Source organism: Sciurus carolinensis, chromosome 5 (genome assembly GCF_902686445.1).
Source record: "Sciurus carolinensis chromosome 5, mSciCar1.2, whole genome shotgun sequence".
Classification (NCBI taxonomy): domain Eukaryota; kingdom Metazoa; phylum Chordata; class Mammalia; order Rodentia; family Sciuridae; genus Sciurus; species Sciurus carolinensis.
In genome coordinates, this window is record NC_062217.1 from 174735846 (window position 1) to 174763116 (window position 27271).

Consider the following 27271-nt stretch of genomic DNA (forward strand, 5'->3'; position numbering starts at 1 on the left):
AAGCTGGAAAAGGCAGCTGGAGGAGCCAGCCTGGCATGCACTCTGGCTCGCTCTTCCAGGCCATCCAATCGTCCCCATTTTAGTGACGACCTTCCAGTGCAGACTCTGGGGCCCCTTTGGCCTGAACCCAGGGAAGGAGTAATCTGGAATGTGCTTCCCCAGCCCTCCCAGCAAAGCACCTCCTGCATGGAGACATGCCCAAGTCCACAGCACGTTCCCCCAGCAGCAGAAACCAAGCACATGCGCTCACCAGCCACTGCTAGTGGCTTCTGGCCTCTAGAACAATAGGAGCCCGGTGTGCAGACCAGTCTGCGGCTGCCCAACAGAGGCTCAGACCAACAAGCAGCGCCCAGGCCCTGAGCAGAGCACCAGAAACACCGACCACGGCAGGCCGCTCATGGCACCCAAGGAAGACTTCAACTCCACTTACTGGCCAGCCTGCCCTCTAGCTCTGGGCCTGTCCTTGACTCCTGGGGACTCTGAGAGGACCTCGCTCCATCTTCCTGGCAGGTGAGGGGCTGTCCACCTCATCAGGGGAGATGGACTAGTGCAGAAGAGGGGTACTTCAGGTCAGGGCCCGGAAGAAGGAGAGAAGGTCCATGAACCAAACCAGGACCCCTGCCCAAGTGGTCAGGTCCCTTCTCTGTCACAGGCCAGCAGGCCTCTGCCCCCAGGAGATGGTCAGGAGGAACGGAGCCTCATGGGGCCTGGAGGGGAGGCTGCATGCCTCCACAGGCGAGCCCCACTGGCCAAGGAGGCTTCGTCAGTGCAGAGCTGAGGTAACTGCCCTGTGCTGACTATTATGCAGGATCCACAGGCTGCACGCACCCCACAGCGTGGCCAGCAGGGAGCACACACCTCACGGGAGCCACGCGCCTTGTCCAGGTCGCAGGGCTGGGGAGGGCTGGCCACGTGCACAGCTTGTCAGGACCCCGCAGGACCCCACCCGGCTGCACCCTGTGGGACTACTGGGCAGGGGAGGGGTCCTGCCGAGAGTCAGGCTGGTGGGGGAGAGGCCAGCTCGGCTCCAGTTCCCCACATGGGCCTCAGAAGCCCTCATTTGGGCTGTGGCTGGGAAACTGCTCTGAGACCAAGCACCCAGCAGCCGACCACCCACGTGCGACAGGCTTGCTTGAGGTATCGCTTCATGATATTTGACTGGACTTGGCTTGGGTAGGAAATTCTAGAGGCATCCCTGGTTCCCTACACCCATCTGTCCTCTCGTAAGTTCTCCCCAGAACAAAGGACTGCCTCCTGTGATCAAGCCACAGCCGACAGACTGATGGGCTTGGCCATTGAGTCAGAAAGGCGACCTGCCCCACGCCCCACAGCACCTGTGACCTGGGCACAGCATCCTGAGCCCCTGGCCTTGCCCAGGAGATAACAGACTGCTCCCTTCTCTGGAGGCCCTGGGCTGGAAGCTCAGTGTGGGCTTTACCTCCATGTCTGCCAATCCTTAGGGCACTGGTGCATGGCTGCAGGCCTCAGTGTCCTCATTCACGGAAGAGGGCTGGTGAACTGGTCCCTCCAGCCGCAGGTCTATCGCAGCCACTGTTGGGGCCCCTCCCTGCTAATCCACTTCACTGGCAGGGTGCCCAGCCCTGATCACAGTGACCACTGGCTGGGCCCTTGGGCAGCCTGCAGGTCCTGACTGTCTGGGGTTGGGGGTAGAAAGAGTAGCCAAGTCTCTGGTGCAAGTCACAGTCCAAAGCATGGCTGGGCTCTGACCAGGACCCCCTGCCCTCACAGCCCCTAACTGTCCCCTTCCCCCTCTCTTGCTGAAGTCCCCAGTAACTCTCAGGCATGGGGGCTGCATCCAGGAGCCCCACTCGGGACCAACCACAGGGGTGGGAAGAACTAGGCGTTCTCAGGAAGCTTCCCAATAGAGTAGTTGGGAGGAACGCCCAAACCTCGTCTTCCTAAAACATCTGCACTCCAGGCTTCCAGAGGAAGCCCAGCCTGGCAGCAGGGCGCAGCCTTGCCGGAACCCAAGAGTAAGAAGAAACATCACTGAGGCGAGCCAGTCAGTCAAGATCTGCTGACTGGAGAAGGCGTGGGCATGTCTAATCATGCCGCAAGTGGACCAGGCATTTCCTGTGAGAACTATTAGGAAGCTGAGTCCTTGGAGAGTCCACCCTGGTCAGCCCTCAAGGCCGAGCGTGAGGGTGGGCCTCAGCTCACCGCAGCCTCACCCGCTCAGCAGGCTTTCCCAGTGCAGAGCACATGGGCGCCCAGGCCGTCCGGTGACTGCCGGCTCTCCTGAATGCTGACAGCCACCTGGGTTCTGAGAAGGCTCTGGTTAGAGGAGGGCACAGGGACGAGAGGAGTAGGGCTGAGAAGCAGGTAAGCGAAGACTGTGAGTGAGCCAGGGATGCACAGGACCCTGTGCAAGGGGTTCAACTGGGGACCCCAACAGCCACTCACAGATGTCCTGCCACCTGACCCCAGGCTGTGGGCTAGGCAGCAGGACAGGTGGTTTGGGACGCCACAGTGAGGGTCAGCTCCACTGTGAGGCTGAATGGGAGGGTGCTGAGCACCTGGCTTCCTCTAGTGGAGGGAGGGAGGGAGGGAGGCTGCCCACATCAGACTGGGCCCTGGGGAGGCCGCCGGGCTCCTCCCATTCCCACTGGAAACCAGACATTCACCAGAGAGCAGAGCAACTCAGGGGAGCCAGGCCCTCACACACGCTGCTGGGGCTGCTCACCTCCACCAGGCGCCCTCCCTTCCCAGGAGTCAGAGGTGCGGGCCCTGGGAGCCTGCATCCCGAGCCCTTCCTACGGCCCCGTCCCTTTCCTCATCAGTCCTGAGGTATTCTCCCTTCTCACAGTTAACTCGAGAAAGAGGCTTCACATTCGGACGTTCATATTTATGTGTCCACATTCCCCACCCCAGATCAGTCTTGGTTATAGATCTGGTACTTCAACGGATGCCCTGATGCTGGCTCCTGGTGCCCAGGGGCAGAGATGCCCACAGTCCATCCAATGCCCTGGAATCCTGGAACAGCAGCACTGGCACAGGAAGATCACCAACACCCCAAGTTGCAGCAGCAAACTTCAGCTTCTAGTGCCAGGAAGGAGGGAGTGTGGCCCAGGAGGTGGGAGTGGCAGCAATTGACACCGTGGACATTAACATCCAGGCTAGGAGAGCCAGCTCCTGTGCTGGGGAAGCAAATGGACTTGAACCACAGAGCTGGTGGCAGGTAAATAAATGTGGTTCCCGAGAGAAATCTGCCCCTCCACTTGTTACGGTTGGTTTCAACTAGACGGAGCCAGCTGTAACATGCAAAATTAATTTTATGTATCATTTTATGCCCATTTTAAGTAACATGGAGAGCTCCCCTTCTTTAATCATGCTGCATAACTCCTGGCTGGCTGCCACATCCCTCTTCTCTTTAACTGTCCCCGTATCCCAGAGGATGTAATTAGTGCGTCAGTTATTTAAGTCTGGTACAGGATACCCACATTGAGCCGCGGAACACAAGAAGACCTGAATTTCATCAAATGAAAGTTGGGGCTGTTACTTTGTTGCAGAAAAGACTTCTCAGGATCACCCTTCAACAGCGAACTCCAATGTCTGCAAGTTCTGTGGGTCAATGCCCATCTCTGCTTCTCTCCCAAGTCTCATCTCGGCCCACTGACGGTGGGATCTCGTGCCTGGCCGTTGGCCACTGTGCCCCCCACATGAAAGCCCCCTGAGGCCCTTGGCCTGGATTCTGCCACTGTGTGTCCTGTCCCAGGAGCACCCTGTGTGCTGGACAGAGCCTGGCACCCACTGGGTTTCACCTCTGGCAGGGGCTGACCTGGTCAGGGCTGAGGGACCTCTCATCCACCTCACGGGCCAAGCAAGGGCACCAGATGCCCAAGGATACCAAGATTCAAGGAGGACAGAGTAAGTGTGTCTCTGGCATGGCTTCCTCCACAGTGTGTTCAGGAAGGGCACAGAGGTAACAGGCCAGGCCTGACACTGGACAAGGACAATGACCAGCACGGAAATGGGCCGTCACATGATTGACAGCAGCTCTGTGCCCAGTTCTGTGTGTGTGCCCACGTCTCCCCCTTCAGGACGTCTGCAGACAGAGGTGCTCCAGTTGGTGGTGGAGGCCTGGGGAGCCACAGCCGCTGAGGCTGGGGTCCGGGGGCTGCAGGGCCCCGGCTCCTGAAAGCGCTGGCTGGGCACCTTTCCTGTTGCCTCTCTCCTCTGCTTCTTCCTTGCGAGGCGAAGCACATGCAGAAGGTCTCCATGCAGACCCGGAAGGGAAGAAGCCTGGGAAAGCTCTGGGAGTGCGTCCGGCCTGCTCAGGGCACCTGCTTCCAGGAGGCCGCCAGGCACGCTGGCCTGACCTGAAGTCGTCCTGCTGGCTTCTCTGCAGAAGTCGTGGTAGACTGCAGCTGTCTGTCCTGGGCCATTTTGTTTTGAAAGTACAGAGCAGCAAAACTACAGGTCCGTGGTCAGCAGACGTTAGTGGAGCCCTGGCCAACTGTCCACCTAGTCCTGCAGAGAGTGGACACAGAACCCTCTGGAGCCTGTTCTCAAGGAACCAGACTTCAGGGAGCTAGTCTTGGCCCCGGCCAAGGGCTTCAGGAAGGAGCTGCTCTGGACTTTGCTCTTGCTTGACAGGACCCAGATTTCCTCCAACCAAGGGGCTCATTCCTCATGGCTCTGAAACCCCAATATCTGGCTTCCCTGCCCTGTCCAGGACTGGCAGAAGGACTGGAGAGGGGCCCAGGGTGGTCTCCAGGCCTAGAGTTTTCTCAGGATTGAAGCAAGGGCGTCTGAAAGCCCATAAAAAGAAGGGGCGTGGAGGCGCCTGCCCTGCCCCACCCTGGGCCGTAGAAGTGCGGGTCGCTGAGTTCTGCTCCACACATCTCCTCCTGTCTGCTGGAACTGAGCCCTTTGACATTTAATTCAGGGGCAGACTCCCCTCCCCAGCAAGTCACACCTCACCTGTCCCTTCCCCGACATAATCAAAGACTCAATTATGCAAAGGGGACAAAGTGACATTTGGTTTTTCAGTGGTACTTCTCAGAGCAGAGTGCGTTGCCTCCAAGCCGCGTGCCTGCGGTGGCACGTCAAGTGACTGCATGTGAGGAGCGACATGCTCCAGGCAGCCAGCCCGCCACCTCTCTTAATGACAATGACTCCTGAGGACCTTGCTGTCAGATGCCATCTCTGCATATTGGGAACTGCTCCTTCCTTTATGAAGCTCTGCCAGCTGTACCCAAGAGCATGCTTCCATGCCAGCTCGCTTCAAGTCCAATGGTTCCATACTTGTATTTTTAAAACTGCAGAGAGTCATTTTTAACCTATCATACCTATTAAATTAGTAGTTATGAATTAATTGACAGATGTCAGAAACAGATGCTGAAAATATCAAATAACTCAGAAGGTCAGAATTAAAGAAGTGTTAGTCACATAGCGAAGGATGTGCTGGGATTTCCAGTGTGGCTCAGCCATCACAGCATTGCCACGGGTTTGATGTCTGCAGTGATCCTACCAAAGGCAGTCTCTCACACTGTCAGTGTGCATGACCTGCTCGCTTCTCTTTGGCAGAAGTGTGAATCAGCAGGTGGCCTTTGGGCTGTGAGGCCAGACTCTGACAACCTGGGAATGCAGCTGTCACTTTTGATACCAGCCTCCCACAGTCTGACTCTCTCTGCTTCTTAGGCCAGAAACCTGAATTGAATTGGCTCTGCCAGGAGTGGCACCTTCTGAGACGTCACTTCCCGATGGCTGCAGGGTGACCCTCCTGGTCCTGGGAGCTCACTGGCACCTCTTCACTTTAAAAAAACTCCATGCTGTGCTATTAATAGATCAGAGAAACCAAGCACTACAATTTGAATTGTTCAAAAAAAATGCTACCATGCTAAAACCAAAGCTCAATATATACTTTCCATTTCTTGAGAACAGCTAATTATTTGTAAATCCATAATTTTTAAGATAATTTTAAGATGCTATTTAATCATCCCTGCTAACATTTATTGTCATTTAAGCCAAAAGCGCATAGATTTTACACTTGTTTAACAATTACCTCTGCAACTTCCCTGTGACATCAACACCACCAAGAAAAGCATTTTAATTACCTCCAATGAAAGAGCAGTTTACTTCCCTCAAAATTACCATTTGGAGCAAACTCCAAATTATAAAGAGAAGGAGGAGGAGCAGGAGGAATAGAAACCCTGAGAGACTGAAGCAGTGCTTCTGTACGGACAGACCTAAAAACACAGCAGATCTGAAAGTCATTCAATCCCACATTAGGTTTTGGGACATAAGCTTGGCCCTCTGGCTCTGCACAGAAGTGGGGTGTGCCCTGCCCTCCTGCCCCTCCCCGGGGAACCGTCCAATGGTGCTGGGCTAGGTGGGTTTCTGAGCTGCAGAGCTGGCTGAGGAAGTTATTCGGACTCTGAAACCATTTCTAACGGTTGAACTGGCGCGGACAGCGAGAGGGGAGTGAGGAGATGGTTCTCGCTCCGCAGTTGTTCACCACCAGGCCCTGATTTTGCATTTCTGGAGGGCTCAATCCGACACGGTACATCCAGGGAGGCTGTGCATCTGTCCAGCTCTCCCTGCTGCTAGGCTGTCCACGCAGGAGAAATGACGGAGGCACTGCCGCTTGCTGGGGCCCTCTGTGGCCCTCTGGGGCCCTGAACACTGGGTTGCCCTGTGAGGAGGCGGGGAATCGGCTCTTTTCTCACTGCTAGTCAACCAGCTTCTACAACCTCATCACCCTGGATGCAAAACAGAAAAGGTTCTGGGTCCTTTTTCCCTTCAAAAGTACTTTCCCCCCTACAAGCGTAGGAGGCTTGGGGCCTTGCTGAGCCCGATGCCCTCTCCAGCATTCCTTCCCAGCTCCAAGGTGATCAAAGGCACAGCCAGCAAGACATCGGCCCGGAGGGAGCATGGTGGATGCTCACGCTCACATCTCTGACCTCCTGTCCCTGCAGCTGTGCCTGGGCAGCTCTGAGCTCAGGAGGACCCCGAGTCACAGCACCCCTGCCCTTGGGAGCTTCAGCAGCCGGCCCTCCTCAGGAGCGTGTGGCTGAGGCTGAGATGCAAAGCTTTGCTGCCCGGGCCTCCTCCCGGGATCTGACCCGGGATCTGAGCTGAGCCAGCTGCCTGGACCACCCCTGGCCTTGATGAGCCAGCTGGTGCCTGACTGGCAGGAGAGCCTGGGACAGGGCAAGGATGACCCCAAACAAGACCCCCCTGAGATGCAGGAGGCTAGGCAAAGATGCTGCCAGCATGTCCTGCCACCTGACGGCTGACGGTGCCCCTGGGGCTCCCTGGTGTCCTGGAGCTCCACCCTCAGACCCGTCACTTCCCACCATCCTCTGCACAGCACCCCGAACCTGAAGTAAGAGACCTTCTGCTTCACCAGCAGCCACAGCACCTTCGAGGGCAGCTCTGGGCAGGCAGGCACACTGCAGCCTGCGGTCAGCCAGGCGGGACCCTCGCAGAGTCGTGCAGGTCTAGATTCTTGGCCTGAGCTTCCAATTGCCAAGACAAAGCCGAAAGCTCTCACAATTGGGCAGCAATGGGCGGCTGTGTCTCTGGCTGAAGTTCTTGGTGGGGGCCCTGCCCATTCCGAAGCCTCCCCAGTGCTGGTGGCTGCCCACCATCCTCCTCATCCTCCTGAGAACATCTGTGCTCTTACTTGCTGAAGGGCCGCCCTGAGCATTCTCATCCCAATGAGGCCCCTTCTGTAGCCAGGAAGGCCTGGGCAGCAGGGAAGGAGGCCAGCGGTGGAGCCACGCATGCCTGCCCCCCTGTGCCCCCAGGGGTCCCGCCAAGCACCTGGCTGGGTCAAACTTGACGCCAGCAAAGCCCGAGCGAGGCCCACAGTGGAGCGCTTGAGGGACAGCACTGAGGGACAATCACAGCAGCAGCTCTGTGGCAGAGGATCTCTGCTCCTGGAGGCAGACTGCAGTGTCAGGAAGGGGCCTCCATGTGCGATGCCAACAGAATGAGGACACCAAGCCACAACACACCAGCACCTTCTGAGCCAGAGCCACAGCAGCAAAAGCCGGGACCTGGCAGCTGCCTGTCACCCGCCACGTCGAGGTCCCTGTGCCTTTCAAGGGAAGTGCAGATCCGGCCTCAGGAAAGGTGGGCTCTTCCAACGCGTGTGTCTGTAGCTGAAGGGCTGCTCAGCAAAGCAAGGGGCTCTGGTCAAGGGCTTCCTAAGTTAGAAGGGCACAGATGAAGAGCAGGAGAAACACCGGCAGCCTTCCTGTCGCCTCTGTAGCACTGCACAGGCCCCAGCAAGCGGCCTTGTTCTGATTCACAGTGCCCTCCACGGACTGGAGCTCCTCCTTGTGCTTGTGGGCGTCTGGCTCTTCTCCTGGGGCAGGTGAATAGTCACTGCCCGGCGAGCCCTGCTGGAGATCCCCTTCTCCCTCAGGACTGCCCGTCGGAGAGAACGGTGTCACCAGCAAGAAGCCCAGGAGGTCTGCACCTCAGTGGCCTCTGCAGCTCTTCTTCTTTCCTCCAGGCCTGAGTGCTCTCCAACCACCCCCAGGCATGTGGGTCGGTGCCAGTCACTCTGCTAATCTGGCAGTTCTCAGTACCATTACCACGTGCTTGTTCACTCCACCATCTGGAGGTACTTGTGCTTGGTTGCTGCACCCTTGAAAGCCTTTCCCAGGTTCAAGGTCTCCCTCCCAGTGTATCCAGCCCCATTCTACTCTTGCCCTCAAATAGCTGCTGCCACGGAGTTGGGCACCTTCACATCATGATGCTGGGACACTTGAGGGATCCCTCATCCAAGGCAAGAAGGCTCACAGGGATTTGTGATTCATAGACCAAGGACCCCACGGGGAGGGGAAGAACCCTGCTGACTCCCAGGGTCCCACTTAGCATTCTGCAGCTCAGAGGAGGGAAACCCACAGCTTTCACAGCTGGACTGTTCCAGTGTTCAAGGTCACTTCCATAGTTACAGCCCCAAGGGAGCTCTGCCAGAGCTGTGGCAGATCCAGAAAGCGTTCCTACGCGGTCCCAATCCCCAATATGGTGGGCTGCACTGTTCCTGCCCCGGAGGCTCACAGGGCAGAGCTTGGTATCCGAGAGCCCACGCAGCCTGTCTGTTGCGTGTGGTTGGATACGCGTGTTGAGGTACACGCTCTCTCTCCCAGGCCCGGGCACAGAGTTCTAGGATTGCTGGGGTTTGCTGGGAGAGGAGCGTCCTTCAGTGCTCCCGACAGGCCCCTCTGACCATGCCTGAACTCGCTAACTAGAGGGTCTGGGGAGCGCAGGTTGGGGGCTCATCCCCAAGAATCAGGTGATGGGAATGTCGAGCCCCTCCCCAGTCTCCCAGGGGAGTCAGCGGGGCTGATGCTGAGTGGCCATTTGACCAGTGATTTTTCAAATCACTCCTATTAAGGACACTCCACTGAAACTGAGATGGGGAGCTGGGGTCGTCCTGGCCCGTGCGCACGTCGAGGTGCATGTGCCCAGGGAGGCGATGCAAGCCTTAGACCCTTGCCGGTGCGTCTTTCCCACCTGCTGCCCACTTCCTTCGCCATCGGCGGTAATCGTAACCAGGGCACGCCCCTGAGTTCCGCCAGTCACTCTGGAGAATCAGCATCAGAGCCGAGGGCTCTGGTGGGAGCCCCTGAGTCCACAGTCAGCTGAGCAGAAGTGCAGGCGGCCTGCTGAGGCCCCTTGCAGCCAGTGTCTGTGGTAAGCAGCCTGAGAGACGGAGCCTTCAGCCGGTGGGGTTGGAGGCCGCCTCCAAACTCCCGTGGGTCGACTCGGACGAGCTGAGCTGCAGACGCCCAGGGCCCTGCAGACCTGGGGGTGGCAAGCTGCGCCCAGGGAGCCCCTGGCACAGAGCAGTTTCAGCTGAAGGCAGAGGGCTGAGGCCATGCTGCTGCAGGCCTGGCCACGGCCAGCAAGGAAGGGGCATGGTCTCTCCAGACAGGGCTGGGTTTGCATCATCAAAGGGGGACCAGGGCACAGCCACAGGGCAGACAAGCCCTGGTCGCACGGGCACTCCCACTCAGTGTGTGGGGGTGAGTCCCGGGGACGGCTGGCGGCATGGTAAACTGACACAGGCTGGGGCCACTTCTGGTCTTTCAATCTGTTCCTCCCAGCTGCACACTACACTCTAATCTTCAGGTTTTAAAACTTAATTTTTTTCTATAATAACCTTTTTATCCTGGTTCCAAATTACTCCATTACAAAAGGGCATTTTTAAGAACCAAAGACTGTGGCTCCCTGGTGGAGGGTATTTTTGAGTGCAGCACACTCAAAGATCATGAATCCTCACAGGGCAATGGAGGGAGCCTGGTGCATCTTTAATTAACAGCTGCTCAGTTATGCTTTTTCTTGGAAGAGGGGAGAAAATCCTTTGAAGCTTCGGCATGCTGCACCTCCTTCAAGCTGCTGTCTCACTGATATATATGCAACAGCATTACTATTTTAATGCACATTCACAAATATATCAGAGCAGGAGAACTCATCACTTAAGTGCCATTTTTCTTTCTGCAGAATGTGACAATGCCGTAGAATTATACCTGCCATGAGTTGCAGGTTCATATTTTAAAACATGGTATACCTAGCCTCTATTTTCTCTTTGGCTCCACAAGTGAAGCCAGGGCAAGAAGATAGCATTTCTCATTGCTCTGGGGGTTTGGGGCATCTTACCAGGGGGATCCGGGCACCGGGGTGGAGGCCACAGGTCTGTTGCCTTTTGGAGTGCTGTCCTCCCCACTCACCAGCATGGATGGAGGCTCCTTTCAACAGAAAGAGAAGGAGAGAGCTCTGTCTGTAATTGTGAACACTCATCCTCAGTTTCAGGCATCCAAGCGAAGAACAAAGAGGTCTCCTGCAGACAGCCTGCCCCCAGTAGCCACTGGATAATGACTTTCTCAGTGCAGCTAGAGCAGAAAATCAGGGCTGGGCAGTGGTGCCAAGGACAGAAGTAATGACACAGCTGACCACAAGATAACTCAGCAAAGTAACGCCTAACTATCCTGGGCCGCCCTTCCAGAATCAGAGAGAGACGGGGAGCCATGAGGATGCTTCTGATCCCCAGCATCGATGGCACAGAAATCCCAGTGGATTCATCTCTGGGAATGAGCCTGTCCCAGTGTCTAGAGTCACCATGTCACCAAAACTCTGTATAAAGTGGCAGTACCTCCAGCTAGTAGGACCCTAGTCACAGGTGGGGCTGGCAGTTCAGATCTGAAATGGCAGGAAGAGTGACAAGGCCCCATTCTCAAATGACAACTGGGGCCTTACAGTCTTGGGTGGCTCCCGGGGCAACACATGCCTTTGGGGTGTGTTTGTTGGGGCGGGACCCCAGGGGTCCTGTTACCCCACCAGGAGTGAGAAGCCTCACTCTGCCTCTGCCCCACTTGGGAAGCAAGGGAAGTTTGAGCATTATATCACCTGGAGACAACAGAGATTGACTCCCTGAAATTAAAAAAAAAAATACAACTATTAAAGGCAGAATTGGGAGAGGAAAACAGTTGTTTGAAATAAGAAAATGTGACAGTCCTAACGGCAACTTGAATGTCCTGCCAAGGTGCAGACTGCCACGCATGTCTGTGTGGGAGCCCGGCAGATGTGAGCTCTCTGGTCAGGAACCAGCCAATGCTAACCAGTTTCCACCCGGCACTGAGAAGCACAGTGAGGAACTAAAGAAAAGGCAGCACAGCGTCCTCACAGTGTTAGCTTGACTATAAAACAAGTGTATTTGCAGAGAATCAAGCCAATTCTGGTGGTGAGGAACCTCCGGCTTCCAGGCATTTGCATGGCTTTGACCTGTGACCTGCTGTGGCATAGACTGCGTCCTCTCTCACTTTGGAAAATCAGGTATGTTTAACAGGTAGCTTACATAATCCAGCAGCACTCCATTCTGAGTTCAGAGTTTTAAAAAATCGGTTATCATCTTCACATTTTGGAATCTCTGTTTCCGATGCAGTAATACCATTACTTTGGAGAGAGTGCAGATAAGATGGCCAACCACTTAGCCAACCAAAACCAGATGGAGTCCATGCTTCACGTTGTTAGGAAGAAGATCTAAACTATGGCAGCACCAAAGCATCACATTCCAACAAGAAGTGAAAAGATCCCCAAAGACCGGGAGAGCCAAGAGTGAAATGCATCCCAAAGAGTTAGACGTATTGCTGACTATGTTAGAAAGAAGGAAAAGCCCATCTAGGAGACCCACCAAAAGGGCAGGACATTTATGTATGAGCTATCAAAATGTATAGATGCATTCCACTGTCACGTACAACAATTAGAAAAGATAAAAAAATTAATCAAAAAAAAAGGTCCATGATGGGAGCGCACAGCCACGGAACCTCTGCCTGGCTCTTGGTGGGTCTGGGAACACAGGAGAGCCTCATTCAGGCCTGCTCCTCTTGGTGTTCCACCAGGCTTCTCTTGAACTTGATGGATAAGTGCATTTGATAAATGATTTGTAATTTAGGCAACCATCCTTAAGACCAATGTGGGCTTTTATTTTGTTTCAGAACTTCCTGGCAGTAGAAAATATCTTTGTTTCCTATGAGAAATAAGGTCAGGATAAATAATTAGCTTAACAAGGAGTATTCAGAAACACTTGCCTCAAAAAATATATATTAAGACCAGAGTTTATATTACTAATCCAATTAGGAAAACTGGAGGGGATTTTCATTATGAAGTTAATTGAACAATAGAACTCAACAAGGAGTCTCTGAGTACTAGATTACCTCCACTAATTATTCAAGTAAATATGGAAGGGTGTAATTTGTGCTGGAGAAGAACACTTGAGTTTGGCAATGCTAGGATTCTCTTCAGCTAATTACCAAGGTCTTCTCCATGAGGTGCATGCTGGTTATGATTTCCTGTTGGTGATAAAAATGGCTAATCATGGCATAAAACTCCTGTTCCGCACTGAGGTAATGAAAGTGAGTTAGACTCGAGGAACTGATGATAGAGTGGGTATTTATGGGCAGCACTACCAAGGCTATCTTTGTAATTATTACGTAATTCTGGCTCGCATGCTAGTCCCTCAGGAAAAGTCACACGTCCAGGGCAAACGCATGGCTCGCATTAACATCTGTGGTGGATGTTCACCGGTTAACGCAACACGGACGACCGTGAGCAGGGGTGAGCACAAGTGGCTGATCAGGGCCAAAGGGGAGCTGGCGCAGAGACCAGGAGGAACGAAAGCTGCCAGGGAGCTGTGAGGCAGGAAGACTGATAAACAAAGCAGGAGAGAAGGCTAGCGAGATGCTAAGTAGGACTGGAGGCTTCAAGACATCCGGCAGATGAGGAAAGACTAAGTGCAACTGGGATTTTCAAATGCAGGGACAAGAGTGAGTCCCTTGGGTCATCCAGAGGAAGGGCCTCTCGACTGAATGCATCAAGTATATCAAAGGCACCATCCTGATAAGTCTTTAAAATGCCATTTGGCAAACAGGCAAATGGAAAGACCTAAAATTAGAATTAAAAAAAAACAATGTGTGTGCCTTGGGCTTTCTCTTCTCTGAAGGTAGAATCTAACTTTAAACAGCGCGCTTGCTGGGGCAGCCCGTCAGACACAGCTGGACCTCCTCGCACACGCTCCCTCCGTTTGGAAGCCCCGGTCACTACCAGCAGGGTGCTGCCAGGAGCCCGGAGCCCAGCTGGAGAGACAGAGGCAGAGGGCCACTCCACAGACGCTGCCCTTGAACTGCCAGGCTGCATCTGGCAGCTGCTCACAGCAACCTGGGCTTCGTGCCTCACACACACACACACACACACACACACACGGAGTGCAGAACCCACCTTGCCCTCCTCCTCTCCGGCCTGGCTCTTCCTCTCTGCGCTGTGCAGCAACAGGGCTGGGCGGCGGGGTGTTCGGCTGCGCTCTCTGCTTCTGTCTGTTGGGCCAAAGCAACAGTCATTACCATTCCAAGGGCCAGAAAGGTGTGAGAATCCAGGCCATCAAGGATAAAGGTGGCCTTGGAAGCTCAGGTCTGCGGACAACACTGCACGCTCTACTGGCACCTGGTGTTTGCACTGGGGCCCGTGACGAGGATCTTGTCCTGACTCTCAGCATGCAGAGCATCCCAGGCGGGACTGCACAACTGGCCACTTCCTGCGCCAGCTGTGCACACGACCCTTGACATCCAGGCCAACTGGGGCAGCCCTCTCCTGTGTGTGCCTGAAGGTGCGAGCCTGGGTCCACGGCCTCCCGGATGGAAGAGCTAGAGGCAACTCGTCCCCAGGGGAACTACCCAGAACAGGGGTGACCATTCTCGTGATTCAGCAGGCAAGGGGAGGCCATGAGGACACTCCCAGCAAAGGGCAGCCACTGCCCATGGCTCACAGTCCAGGTGGGCCCAGAGCAAAGCTGTACCAGGGCATGTGGGAACAATCAGGCTGCTGTCTTGAATTCCAGGGTCCCTGTGTCCTGACAGTCAGGAGCTTCCTCCAAGCTGCCTCAAGACTCCAAATATACCGTGATCAGCACCTCGTAAATCACTGCTGACCACAGTGGTGGCCGGCAATGTGAGTTGTGGATGGACAGAACCCACGCTGAGGAGAATGTGAGACAGGGGACCCGTTTGCTGAGGCTTCCACAGCTGGTGGCCATTATGAACCAGCCTTGGCCAGGCCCTGCCAGGGGGACAGGAGGGCCATTTACTTGTCACCAAGTAGGCACTGACGCCTTTTCCATGAGCTGGACGGCACTGCATCATGAAAACCAGCTGGGTGCTGTGAGGGAGCGGGGAAGGGAAGCCAGGCGGGCTTCCAGACATCAAAACCGGCGCAAGCTGTCACCCTTCCCAAAACTTCCTACCTGACTCTCAAAATCATGCACATAGCCCCACTTCCTGTCAAGGAGCCCGATGGGTCACCCACTTTCATTCTAAGGTTAAGAAGGAAAACCCAAACCAGCAAACTACATGCCCATGTCACAAATAGGCAAATTCCTCAGGGAAAGCCCTGGCAGGCGTCCCTGGACTTTAAGGTCAGGACACCTGAGACAGAAAACTGCTTAACCTGGCTGGGTCACGAAGCTCAGCGGGGTCACTCCACAGAAGTGCACCAGGAGACAGGGAGAATCACCTCATGTGTGTGCGCACACCCCACATGGATACGCACACACATACACACGCGGGCACACACACAAACAGGCGCACAGGCTGGGTGTCTGCGGCCTCCTTGGAGCCACACAGCTGTGTGGAGGTGGGGCAGGCAAGGGCAGAGCTGGAGGCTAAGTCATCCCGCACCTTCCACCTTCCCACCAGCCCACGGCCTACCCCATGGCCCACCCCATGGCCCTGTGGCTTCTCTGCACAGGTTTGCAAGGGTCACATAGGTTGGGTCCCCACGGGGCTGCATTCAGGCCTCGGTACCTGGAGGGTGTGACTGTGGAGCCGGACAACCAGCTGCATGTCCCTTTCCAGAGCCACAGGGGAGGAAGGCCCTCACTGAGGTGGTGCTCGGCAGCGAGTGTGTTCTGAACCCACAGCAGCAGCCTAGGCCGCCCTGGGCGAGGACAAAGGGCCCTGCTTCCATGCCCCTGGCTCCGTGCCCTCTGCTGGGAACGGATGGATGAAAGGCCACCGGACATCATGGCCACAGCAAGCCCTGTCCACTGCTGTCACTCTGAAGCATGTCCTGGCCTGCAGGCCCTCCCACAGCAGGGGGCTGGTTCTTGCTACGGGAGGGGCAGTGGCCCCAGCTCGGGCCACTGAGAACTAGCGGCACGGTCCCTGACGCCATGGCCTCCTGCCTTCCCAGCACCCCAAGTGTCCACGCTGAGCCTCTGCCTGCCACTTTTCCTGCCACACAGAAGCCATACAGAAGCCAGCTGTGCTGACTACAGAGCTCCCGGGCACCCGCCACCAGTAAGAGGAGACACCCCAGGTCTGACGAAGCCAGAGACAGTCCCATTTCAAGGTGACTTGGTGGGGCTGGGGTGCAGTTCAGTGGTAGAGGGCTTGCCAGGCCAGGATAAAACAGATTGTCCTGGGACGGAACTGTCACCTGTCCATGTTTCCATGGAATGGGGTGTGGAAGCCAAACCTGAGCCAAGGTCAGTCAAGGAGCCAAGTCCAAGAGCAGTGGAAGTATTCCACCATCACTTTGCCCCACAGGCCGAGCTACGGGGTTGCAGCGAGTTTCCAGAAATCTGTGGTTTTGCTCCCCAGTGCTCATTCCTTTTCAAGGTGCACCTGGCCTTGTCCCTGGACACTGAGTCTGCCCCAAGTCCACACTGGGCAGTCCTGTCCCCAGGATCATTCCTGTCTTCCTCCACAAAATGGGGCCGGCAGTCACTAAGGTCTCATGGCAGACAGGTGCTAAGAGGTGGGAAACTGTCCAGGAAGTGGTTGCTGGGCTCACGACTCGCGGGAAGGAAGCTCCAGGGGAAGGAGCGAGGGCAGAGAGAGAAGTGTGACGGGGTCAGCCGAGATGGGGGAGAGCCTTCCCTCCGGGGCTCACACCTCTGCACCCTGAAGCCTCACGCTGCACGCGGGACACCTGGTCCTCAGTTCACGCACCTCCTCCTCAGCCACCTGTGCACACCTTTCCACCCACGGCCCCTCTCTTCGCTCGAGGGACGTAACAGTCCTGAATCCTGCCACTCCCAGCCATCCGGCGAGGCCACGGTAGCTCAGACCTCCTTGCCACCGTCGCCCACCTGGCTCACCACAGGGCACGTGTGCATGACAGGTTGCTCCACCTAGCGAGCTTAACTGGTGCCAACTCTGTGTCAGAGCAGAGCATCTGCCCAGGGGACCCTGAGGGGTGCACATGGCCACCTTAGCTCTTCTCCCACCTGCAGTCCAGGGAAGGGGACAAGGAGAGGGCACTGTGGGTAGCCAGGGGTGTGAAGTCCGGGGGTGGCGGCAGACTGGTGTCCAGGGGTTGGGGATGAGTTCTGGGGGGGAGCGTCTGAGGAAGCCATGAGGCAGCTTTTGTGGGAGAGAAGGGGGCCTCCCAGCACTGCTGCCAAAGGAGCATGAGAACTGGCCAGGTGGGGCCCTGGATCCCTGCCCCTCCACCTCCCTCCTGTGGGCTTAGGGGGAGGAGCGGGGGTTACAAACAAGCTAAACCTGCCTGCTGTCTGCAGTGACCCAGACAGACCTGGGCAGACCCTGTAAGGAAGGAGGAAAGTCACGCTCCGGATGGGGACAGCTGTTTCCACGGGCTCCCTGGACTCCTCCTGCTTAACTGCTGAACCAAAACCTCTCTCAGGACTGGAAGTGAGTGAATGGATTTTTACTACTCAAGAATGAGCCAAAAGTCATTTGGTTTGAATTTTATCCAAAGCGGGGCAGGGAGTAGTCCCACGGAGCAGGGGAGGATGGACCCCGGGGAGGCATGGGCCTCGTCCTGGATTCTGCGCACAGGCCCTGTGGTTGTGTTCTCAGCATCGCCTGCAGAGCACAGAGCCTGCTAACGAGAGTCCTCTCAGAGGTGGGCAGATGCGCTGGGGAGAAGCCGGCGGGGACCCACAGGTCAGCCACAGGACTGCGCTCAGGTGCGGGCGCTTGGGCTTATCCCCATTATCTTCAGAAAACATACCACAGTCTTTCTTTTATTGAAAACAGTTGATCTTTGTGACAATCAGATCTTAAAACCTGGCTTTTGAGATAAGAGGATTTGTGCTGCTCTCGCCGAGCGATTCTTGGAGAGGGTGACACTGATGATCATCTGGAAGCCCCTAATCACAGGCCACCCCAGGACACCCAGGACTCCCTTAACAGCCGGCACTTTTAACAGCCATCGACTGCAGGCCCGCGGCGTGGGGCGGCGCCGCCGGCTCACACTCTAATTGGGTCTGGGACTGGCTCTCCACCACGGACACGCTCGCTGGACGGCTCTCTGGGGGCCACTCCAGGGTCCACTCTGGCCTGCTGAAGTGCTCTTTGCTTTGGGCCTGTCCACAAGCCTGCTGATGTGGTCGTACGGTGCTCCTGGGAGCAGCAAAGAGACCTGGTTTATGGTGGAAGATCCACAGTTTTAAGACTGAGGGCCCAGCACGCCCAGGGGAGCCCGGAGATGTGTCTGCCTTGGAGCGAGGAGGGCAGCAACATCCCCCGCAGTTCACCCATCCATCAGCCCTGCTCTGCGGCTCCAGGGCTCCCCTCCGGCCTTCACTTTGGTTTTCCTCCTGGGGGTGCTGACGGACAATGAGAGAGGGAAGGTCACATGGCAGTTGGGGCAGGAGCCTGGACTGCAAATAGCCAAGTGGTCTGGCGACCGACCGGCTGGTACCTGTTGGCTGCTCCTGCGACCCTCACAAGGCCCCTGGAGTTGCTGAAGGAGGCCCTGTGAGTAGTTAGCCATGCTCCTCATGGGCTGCAGAGTCCAGGGACGCCCAGGAGGGGAGAGCCCGGAGCCCCTGGGTGCAGAGTGGAGACAACCTGTCCCTGAGAAGAGCACAGGGGAGGCCTGGCTCCAGCCCGTGGGCCAGACTGAGCTCCCCAAGCTCCTGGAGTGCGGCCGTCCACCTGACTCAAGGTCAGTGGTGACTTGCTGGCCTCCTGATCCAAGGTCAGGGCTCTCGCATTTGCATTCTGGTCATGAAGTCCAGAACTACGCCACCTGTTCCCTTGAGTGTCTGAGACACAAGGACCTGAAGGTCTCTGTCATCATCTGGTGTTGGACCACGGATCGAAGACAGGACCCTGGGAGCCCTGCTGGCGGAAGGTGTGGAGAAAGCGCAGTCTGACTTCAGCAAGCTACGCTTAGACTGAACGGAGGGCTAGCAGTTATCATTTTCTTAATTACTAAAATGAAAAATCACTGCAGGCAGGAAGATTTGCCTAACTTGTCAGAAGACACGGGAAACATCAGTATCTCCTGACCCAGGAGGTGAGAAGCCATCGAATTGCAAGGCCTTTTAAATATCGACCTCCCCGGCCTCCATGTCCTCATCCATGCAATGGACTGGTTTCTTGGGTCTTCCGATTCTGGGTTCCAGACGTCACCCATCAGGCAGAGTCCATTCCAGAGCTGTGACTGTAGCCTGGAGGGTCCCAAGGATGCTCCCCTGGCTTCCTGTCAGGGAAGGAGCTTACTCAGGGCCACCAGTGACTCCCAAAGATGGGAAGGGATTGTCCTTCCACTCTGAAGCATGATGGCGACCACTGAGCTCCTGTTCTTTGGAGCAAACCTCTTGTAACGAATTTAACGAATTTGGGATCAGGTAAGAAATCTGCTGAGGGGACCCCAGATCCACAGACAGCTGCCACCATGTGACCCTGGCAGCGACTTCCTTCCTTGAGAGGCCCGTGAGGGGGAAGCATGATGACCTGAGTTCCTTGGACACTGGCTGCCGTGGGAAGGACCCGCAGAGAAAAGCCAGGCCAAGGGCTGCACAGCACGCACCGTCCTTAGCAGGCAGGTCCTGCAGAGATGCAGACTCGGCTCTCCAAAGGAGAAATCCATGTGTCCCTTCAGCAACCTCCTCCCTGCGAGGACACCCAGGCCTGGCCAGATGCATGGGTGGCAGGAGGCTACCAGAAGCTGAGCAGCTCATCTCCTGTTTGCATAGGCTAGAGGCCCATTTCTAGGGAGGAACCAACTCAGGACAGTGACAACGCCCGGTGGCACACGCCATCTGCCCACGAGCACCATTCTAAAACCACATCTGTGCTGCTTGAAATAGGCAGAGTCCTCAGCACACCTAGGTGTGCTGTTTCCAAGGTACGAGGTCAGCCAGGGGGAGGGACGGCGTGGCTCGTCGGTGGGGCAGCCCATAATAAAAGAAGGGGAGATGCAATGTTTGCCCAAGATAGGAGAGATGACCACAGGGGTGTCCACGTATGTGGCAAGAGGGCTGGCGAGTGACCTGAGGGTCGAAGGAGTCCTCCTTGGGAAGGCTCAGCGAGCCCAGTCTCGGCTCTGCCTGGTGGTCATCAGCATGAGCAGCCAGGGAGGCAGGAGGGACAGATCTCAGGGGTTCAAAGCAAAGACAAGGGTAGCCCAGGGACTGGAATGGCCCAGTGCAGCAGCTGGCACAGGGGTGCTGGGAGCAAGCAGGGCACGGGGGACCCTCCCTGTACCCTTTTCTCTGCCACCCTCCCACTCCCAGCAGAGACTCACGTGCACAGAGCACAGTTCAGCCTCAGCTCGTGCAGTCGCTGGACCAAACCCTGCTGCGAGGGGTTTTCAAGCAGGGCTCCCTCCCGCAGCAGCTGCCGGATCCTCAGGCAGAGCTCAGGACTCGAGGTGGGGGGCGGATCCTGGTCACCTGGTGCTGCAGAGGAGCGGCAGGTGGTCCCAGGGGCCCTGAGGCGCTGGACTCCTCTCTCCTCCCTGTGGGGGCTCACTGCCCATCACCACTTTGAGGTAACCACAAGCCAAGGAGAGCAGGCACGAGGGGGTGACAGCAGGGTCAGGACTGTCCCTCTGGTGCACAACTCCTGGACTCAGGGCAATGAGAACCCCAGCTGCAGAAGGCATAGGCCCAGCACTGGCCAGCCAGAGGGTGGAGGTCACAGTCACCCCTGGCAATGTCCTCAGAGAGCCTCTCTGGGAATGAAGGACAGCACCGTGAAGGTGCCGCCGGGGCTTCCTGCCTCCACCAGCAGACGGCCGGACTCTGCAGGCGCGGGTCTGGCGGCAGGAGGACCCAGGCTCCAGAGACGGCCCGCTGGCCTCCACCGCCACTTCTCCCGGCGCGGGCTGGCGGAGCAGACCCAGGGCACCTTCCTGAACTCCGCTGAAGACTGTTTTCATAGAAGCGCAAATCACCTCCGAGCCCTCCTAAATTCTCCACAGGAAGTGACTTCACAGCACTGACGGGCCGCAGCGGGGACTGATTTCCCACCCATTTGTAAGACCCTGGATCTCCCGGCGTCAACCAAAGCTGTAAAGCACTCGGACAGGAGGACGGCCCGCTGGCTCAAGGTCCTTCATGGTGGTGTGCCGCAGTGCCGCTCCCGAGGACCACCCAGGGAGAGGGTCCAGATCTGGGCCGGCCCAAAGTCTCACGCTCAGAGGGGGCTTCCAGGCTGAAGGACCACGGGGGCTCGGATCTCATCCCTGTGGTGCATGAATCCGTCCCAGCTGCGTGGATGCCCAGGAGCCAGAACCTCGCAGGAGGAAGCATGTCACGGGGGCCACCCAGAAGGTCGGTCTCCTGCCTGGACCCCGCCCTCCCCCTCTCTCTCTCCCTCCCTCCCTCCCTCCCTCCTCTATCCCTCTCTTCCTCCCTCTCTCTCTCACTCCCTTTCTCCCTCCCTGTCTCCCTCTCTTCCTCTCTCCCTCCCTCTCTCCCTCCTCTCTCCCTCACTCCCTCTCTCCCTCATTCCCTCTCTCCCTCTCTCCCTCACTCTCTCCCTCACTCCCTCCCTCCTCTCTCCCTCCTCTCTCCCTCACTCCCTCTCCTCCTCTCTCTCTTTGACCCCACCTCATAATGTGATCTTACTTCATAGTGTGACCTCCCTCATAGTGTGACCCCTCTACAGTGTGACCCCACCCCTGTAGTGTGACCTCACTTCACAGTGTGACCCCAACCCTATAGTATGACCACACTCCTGCAGTGTGACCTCACCCCTGTAATGTGACCACACCCCTGAAATGTGACCCACCCCTGCAGTGTGACCTCACCCTGTAGTATGACCATACTCTATAGTGTGACCACACTTCATAGTGTGACCTCACTTCAGAGTGTGACCTCACCCCCGTAGTGTGACCCCACCTCAGAGTGTGACCTCACCTCAACAGCAGGACTCCACCCTGTAACATGTAACATGTAACATGACTCTGACCTTGACTGATCTCTGACCAGTTCCAGATTCCTCTGCTGGCCCACTTGGCCTAGGAGGAGCCATGTTACCTCTGGACAGAGTGGCCTATGGAGGCCATGGGTCACTTCCCCTCGAGAGTGCAGAGACTGAGGCAGCTGTGACCACAGCAGGCAGGTTGAGGAGGAGGAGGGTGAGGTCAGCTCTGCGCCGCTCCGAGGCACTGCGGGAATGGAGACAGGCCGCAGCCCTGCCCTCAGCAGGCGGGCGGAGAGGCTGGACGGCTACGGCAGGATCTGCGGGGAGACTGCCCCGTCCCTCCCTCCCAGGCACCCACTTGAAAGTCACCAGGGCACCGTACCCCACTCACCCTGGGAGCAGCAGCTGGCACCATGCACAGCTGTGCCCAGGCAGTGACCCTGGCGCCAGCCCCAGCCGCCCTGCGTCCTCCATGAGCACAAGCTCAGTGACGCCTGCATGACCACAGGTGGGTCTCGGGAGGTTCCAAGACCCGCTCCCACGTTCTGCTCCTCACCCCAAAGTAGGATGGAAAGGGCAGAAGCGACGCTCCAACCGGGCGGTTCCCATGGGAGTCAGATGTCTCCTGGTGCCACAGGCTTAGGGAAGGGGGGCAGATAGACAGTGGCCTGGAGATGAGGTGGGACAGAGAAATGCAGCTGGCGATGGAGACAACGATGGAGACCGAGAGGAGAGGTTAACCAAATCTTTTAGAAGGCTTCCCTCCGACTCGGGTGGAATGCGGTGCGCAGCCTCCGGCTCCTTCCCGAGAGCATGAGTCCCTGTCACTGCAGCGGGTTGAGTACCTAAGTAACAGCCGCCACTCAAGGCAGCACGGGCGCTACAGCTGCTGAGAGAAGGAAGACGGGCCCGCCCGCCATGTCCTGTGGGTGCTGGACCTGCCACGCCTGGCAGTGGTGCTTCCTCTAAACGGAAGTCAGCTCAAGCTGGCACCGGGTTGCTGAGATGCCCAACCCTCCGAGAGACAGCACTGCGCAGACAGGAAGCACAGGCACACGCAGAGGCGCCTGCACACAGGACACGAATCTGCACCCAGGCGAGTGTGCCTCAGGTCTCTGGCTGCACCCCCCCAGGTAGGGCTGAGAGCAGCTGGAAGTCTGTCCCCTCATTCCTTCCTCCTGGGAATGGCCCCTGGCACAGTGCTGCTTTTTATCTGAGAAGCCTCTGTGTTCTCCAGAAGCTATTAGGTCTCTTCTCTCCCTGTGCTGCACAGGGAGGCAGTTCCAGGGCTGGGTGGTTCTGAGCCATAGCTCCAGCCTGTGCAGCCCATGAGCTGCCTCAGCACAGGGTCCAAGGACCCTCCTGCTGCCAGCTGGGGTCTCTGCAGGGCAGGGCTCGCACCTTCGCACCTGCAGATTATGCACTTACTTAATGGGACTGTGGATGAAAACAAGACGGGGTGCAGGGGACCTTCCCCAGAGCCGTGGCGTTGTCTTGGGTTAAGGCAGGAACAACAAGCAGACACTTGCCAACTTGAAGTGGCTTTGTGCGCGAGGGTCTCTGCTCCACTCGCTGAGACTGCATAAGCAGCACAAGCCTCTGGGGCCCTGGTTCCCCGTGCGCTGAGACAGCTGGAAGACCCGATGGCAGTGGGCACGCACGGGGTCACGCTGGATGGTGCAAGGTCCCCCACCAGCCTTGCCGCCTGGAAGAGATGTGGGCCTCTAAGGAAACTGGGTGTGGAGCCTCCCTAGCGGCCCCAAGCCTGGGGTGGAAGCCCGTCTCCTGGAGGGTCTCATGAGCACACAGCGCAGGCTGTGGTCTGCCTCCCCGGGGTCCTGGGATCCCTGAGCGGCTCTCCTGAAGCTGCGCCTCATCACACGTGCTGCAGGCTGAATATCCAGTTTCCACACCTGGTGGCCCTCTCTCTCTGATCAAGTCAAACAACAGAATCAACAGGCGGGACCTCACCTGCACTCCAGAGAGCCTCAAATTAGTGCTTTAACCAGGAAACAAAGTGATTCCAGTAGCGCTGTGCTGACCCCCACCCCAGTGCGTCTGCGAGCCTCCTGCTCGCTGGGAGGAGCACTCCAGGGTGGCCATGCGCGGGTTCCACCTCGCCCCAACGACCAGGGCGATGCCGCGGAGGCTGGGCCCTCCCCACGGTGGGCAAAGCACAGGGAGTGACTGCCCAAGGGTCACCAGAGCTGGAGAGTGAGCTGGGTCCCCTCGGAATGTGGGGCGGCGTCCCACACAGCCACTGGGCACAGCCCCGTGCTGGGCAGCGTCCAGCCCCGGTCACAGTGAGCGACCTCACTGAAAGGCAGAACTGGGTTCTCCACCTGAGTACAGAGCCACCCAGACCCACATCACCTCAGTTGGAGTTTAGTTTCCTTCAGTCCCAGAATGTCCTGAGCAGGTGTGAAGAGCTGCCATTCAGGAGTGGCCAGCCCCTGGAGGAAGGTCTGAGGAGCTTGGCCGGCCCTCCCCAGAGGCCGTGGGAAGCCCCGGGCTGCCCTCCGCAGCGCCTCCCCCGCCGGTGAGCAGCAGGGTGCAGAGCCAGCTGGCAGGAGCCCTGGTAATGTCAGGCAGCCCTCCCGCTGACACCACTACCTCGGGCTGGTGATTTCCGGCACTTGTGACTTTGACCTTGAGGTAAGGGAATCCCTAGCCATTCCACAGGGAGGAACAGCACCCCACCGTCCTTCAGGTCGGCAAGGTCGTGAGCACCGGCGACAGCCTTGTCACACTGCTGGGAGGGCCTTCTGTGGGGTCGAGGCCCCTGCACCCTACTTTCCCAGCGTCCAGCTCCAGCAGACCCACAGAGAGGGGACCACCACAGCTCAGAAGCCCAGAGGCCCCACCTCTGCCCCGTGACGCCACCCACCTGGCACAACGCGCTCACAGGCAATCTTCCTTTCTCAGTCAGAAGCACGTGCCAGGTATCACCCTGCTCTAAGCCTGGGCTCGGGGTCAAGGGGAAAAGAAGGCACAGCCTCACTGGTCTTGTGGGCAGTTAGTGACACCAGCTCTGTCGGTCACTCCTGCATATGCCCCATGTGAAGAGGCTCTGGGGACAAAACCTTCAACCAAGACCCCAAGGATGGGAAACGATCAGATAAAGAAAAACAGATGTGTATTCTGACTATATGTGTAGTGACGTGGGGACCCGGAGTAGCAGGTTCCACCGCCGAGTCCGCCGTGTCATGGCACAGGGGCAGGGGTGAGGGACAGAGGGCAGAGGCCAGCTCAGGGTCAGCCTGCGGACCAGCCTCTCCAACCCCCACCATCACCTGGGGCACCGAGAGCCAACACGCTTGAAGACGCTGCCTTAGTAAACTGCCGGTTCAACGCTAATGAGGCGCGCCCAGCCCGCCTTACGTTCTGTGGCACCGCCTAAATACAAAACCAAAACGTTTACGTTTCATTTTCACGGTGAAGACTTTTCAAGGCTAGGGTCTGTTGTCACTGTGATTCTGCAGAAGGGGGACTTGCAGCGGGGCTGTGTGCGTCCTAGGTGTGTCTGACAATATCAAGCTCAAGTGAGGCAGGGCTGAAGTTCAAATGCCGCGCCTGATGCTTGAGTCATTTTAGCAGGAGTACTTACAACTTCACATTTTAAAACTTAAAGTTCCTTTTATATAACCTTCAGTTAAATGTAGAAATGTATGATTGAATATACTCATTTTCTAAGTTGCATCATTAAATTTTATCAAATAGGAACATTTTGTTTAAAAAAAAGATTCAGTATTAAAGGGATTGTGACGTAACAGGAAGATCTGTGAATAGGAATTATTCTGATCCCTGAGCAGATCCTGCTATTGGCGATGTCTATTGCCCCCCGGGGAAGGTGTCTCTGGCCCCCTGGGTTGGATGCTCCGTTAAGGAGGAGCTGCTGCCTGCTAACCCCATTCTCATGACTGGGAAGCTTCAGTCTCAGGTCAGGAAGGCTACGCCCTCCTGGATCCTGGGGGAGCTCCGCTGCTCTGGTCACCAGGTGGTTTGTCCCCCTCCAGTTCTCTGCTGGGGCCTGGAGCAGGAGAGGCCCAGGCAGGAAGCAGAGAGCTGAGCTAGGTGCAGCTCAGCATGACCTGCTGCGAGGGCCAGGGACCAGGCCAGGGGGAGCACGGCCACCCCAGGGAGGGCCTGGGCTCAGCAAGCAACTACCACTGGGAATCAGACAGGCCAGGGATCAATACCCAGATCAGCTGCTTACTGGGCATGAAGTATGGGGATAATCACCTAAGGGGAACCAATGCCAAGTGGAAGATTCCGGCTGTGGCAGGATACTAACTATACAATGCTGGGTACAGTCTGCTCAGGGGGTGCTCACCCCATGGATCCTAGCAAGTGGTAAAGCAAAATCCATGAAGCTAGGCATAGCCACCACCAGGGGTCTGCCTGTGGCTGAATTGGCAGGGAGGACCCCCGCCTAGAGGGAGACAGGGTGGGCCCCAAGGGTCAGCAGTAGAGAGGGTTCACCAAATCCCCACTCACCTCACAGGCAAACCCAGCTCCTCAGGCCCATGTTTTTTCTTAGGAAAATTCAACTCGTTCATCACCTAGGTCCAAAAAACTATAGTAGTGATTGTCATGAGTATTGTCAGGGAAATCGCTGACCAATGTTCTTTGCAAAACAGCTCATTCCCCCAAGGCAGTGTGGCTCCTGTTAAGATACAGCTGCCAATCAGGACACAGGACCCACGCCATTCTGACGCAGGGTGCACCTGTGTGTGCACAAGCCCAGGGTGTGCGGGTGTGTGCGCATGTGCGCGTGCCGAGGACTCAAGCTCCTTTTACAGGTCCTCGAGTTTCCCATGGTGCGTGGGCACAGGAGAAACCACTGGAGAGCTTCCTCTTGCCTCTCACCAAAAAGCCTCTCGCATTGTCACTGTGAGCAAGAGGAAAATTCTCATTAAAGTCGTATCAAAGTCACATTCAGCGTCTTTGTGTCCGCTGCTGCCAGCTGTGTAGGAAGTACGTAATGTACAAAGAATAAACACGCAGGACATTTCTTAGCTGTCCATCACGGCTGGTGATGAATTCATCCGAGCACAGTGTATCTGCAGGATTTACATGAACACCTACTTACAAGCGGGAGTCCTCTGTGCCTTCGCTGGAGCCGCTTGATTTACACACCCTGCTCAGCAAAGGCACACCACTCGCCTCCACAGAGCGCAGTGAGTCCACTGACTTCTGCAGACTAATCAGCATGAAAGTGCAATCCTTACCTAACTGATTTATTTTCACATTTAGCTGTAATAAAATTAATAGTGCAGTTCTCATCTCAGTTGATGAAATTAACTGAGACTTTCTTTTTTAACCAACTTCTTTCAGTTATTTTCTTTATTTTCAAAAGGGAAGCTATTCCAGTCGTTGGATACAAATGGCTTTAATTAGCTTAAGGCAAACATAACCTTTAACGAATCCAGGCTGGGAACCTCAGGTCTCTGCTGAAGGATGGAAGTGCTGCCTCACACAGTGATCTGTAATGTCAGCTGCACTATCCAACTTGGGTTGGCATCAGAGAAGGCCACCCAGCATCCGAAAGGGTGAGTCCCTTGCCAAGGGCATCAAGAAGCTAGCCTGTCCCCAAACACACACGACCTGCG

The 27271-nt window shown here is 56.6% G+C and overlaps 1 protein-coding gene across 1 annotated transcript in view; it reads right to left on the reverse strand.

The window, feature by feature from the left end:
* The window catches only part of Tcerg1l (transcription elongation regulator 1 like), a 179242-nt gene that overhangs the window by 51187 nt on the left and 100784 nt on the right, over positions 1 to 27271 (reverse strand). Inside the window, exons 5-6 of the mRNA XM_047553669.1 lie at positions 13756 to 13850; positions 10642 to 10730 (exon numbers count right to left, since the gene is read on the reverse strand). Of these exons, the coding sequence (XP_047409625.1) occupies positions 10642 to 10730; positions 13756 to 13850 (184 nt within the window). The remainder of the gene's footprint in view (positions 1 to 10641; positions 10731 to 13755; positions 13851 to 27271) is intronic.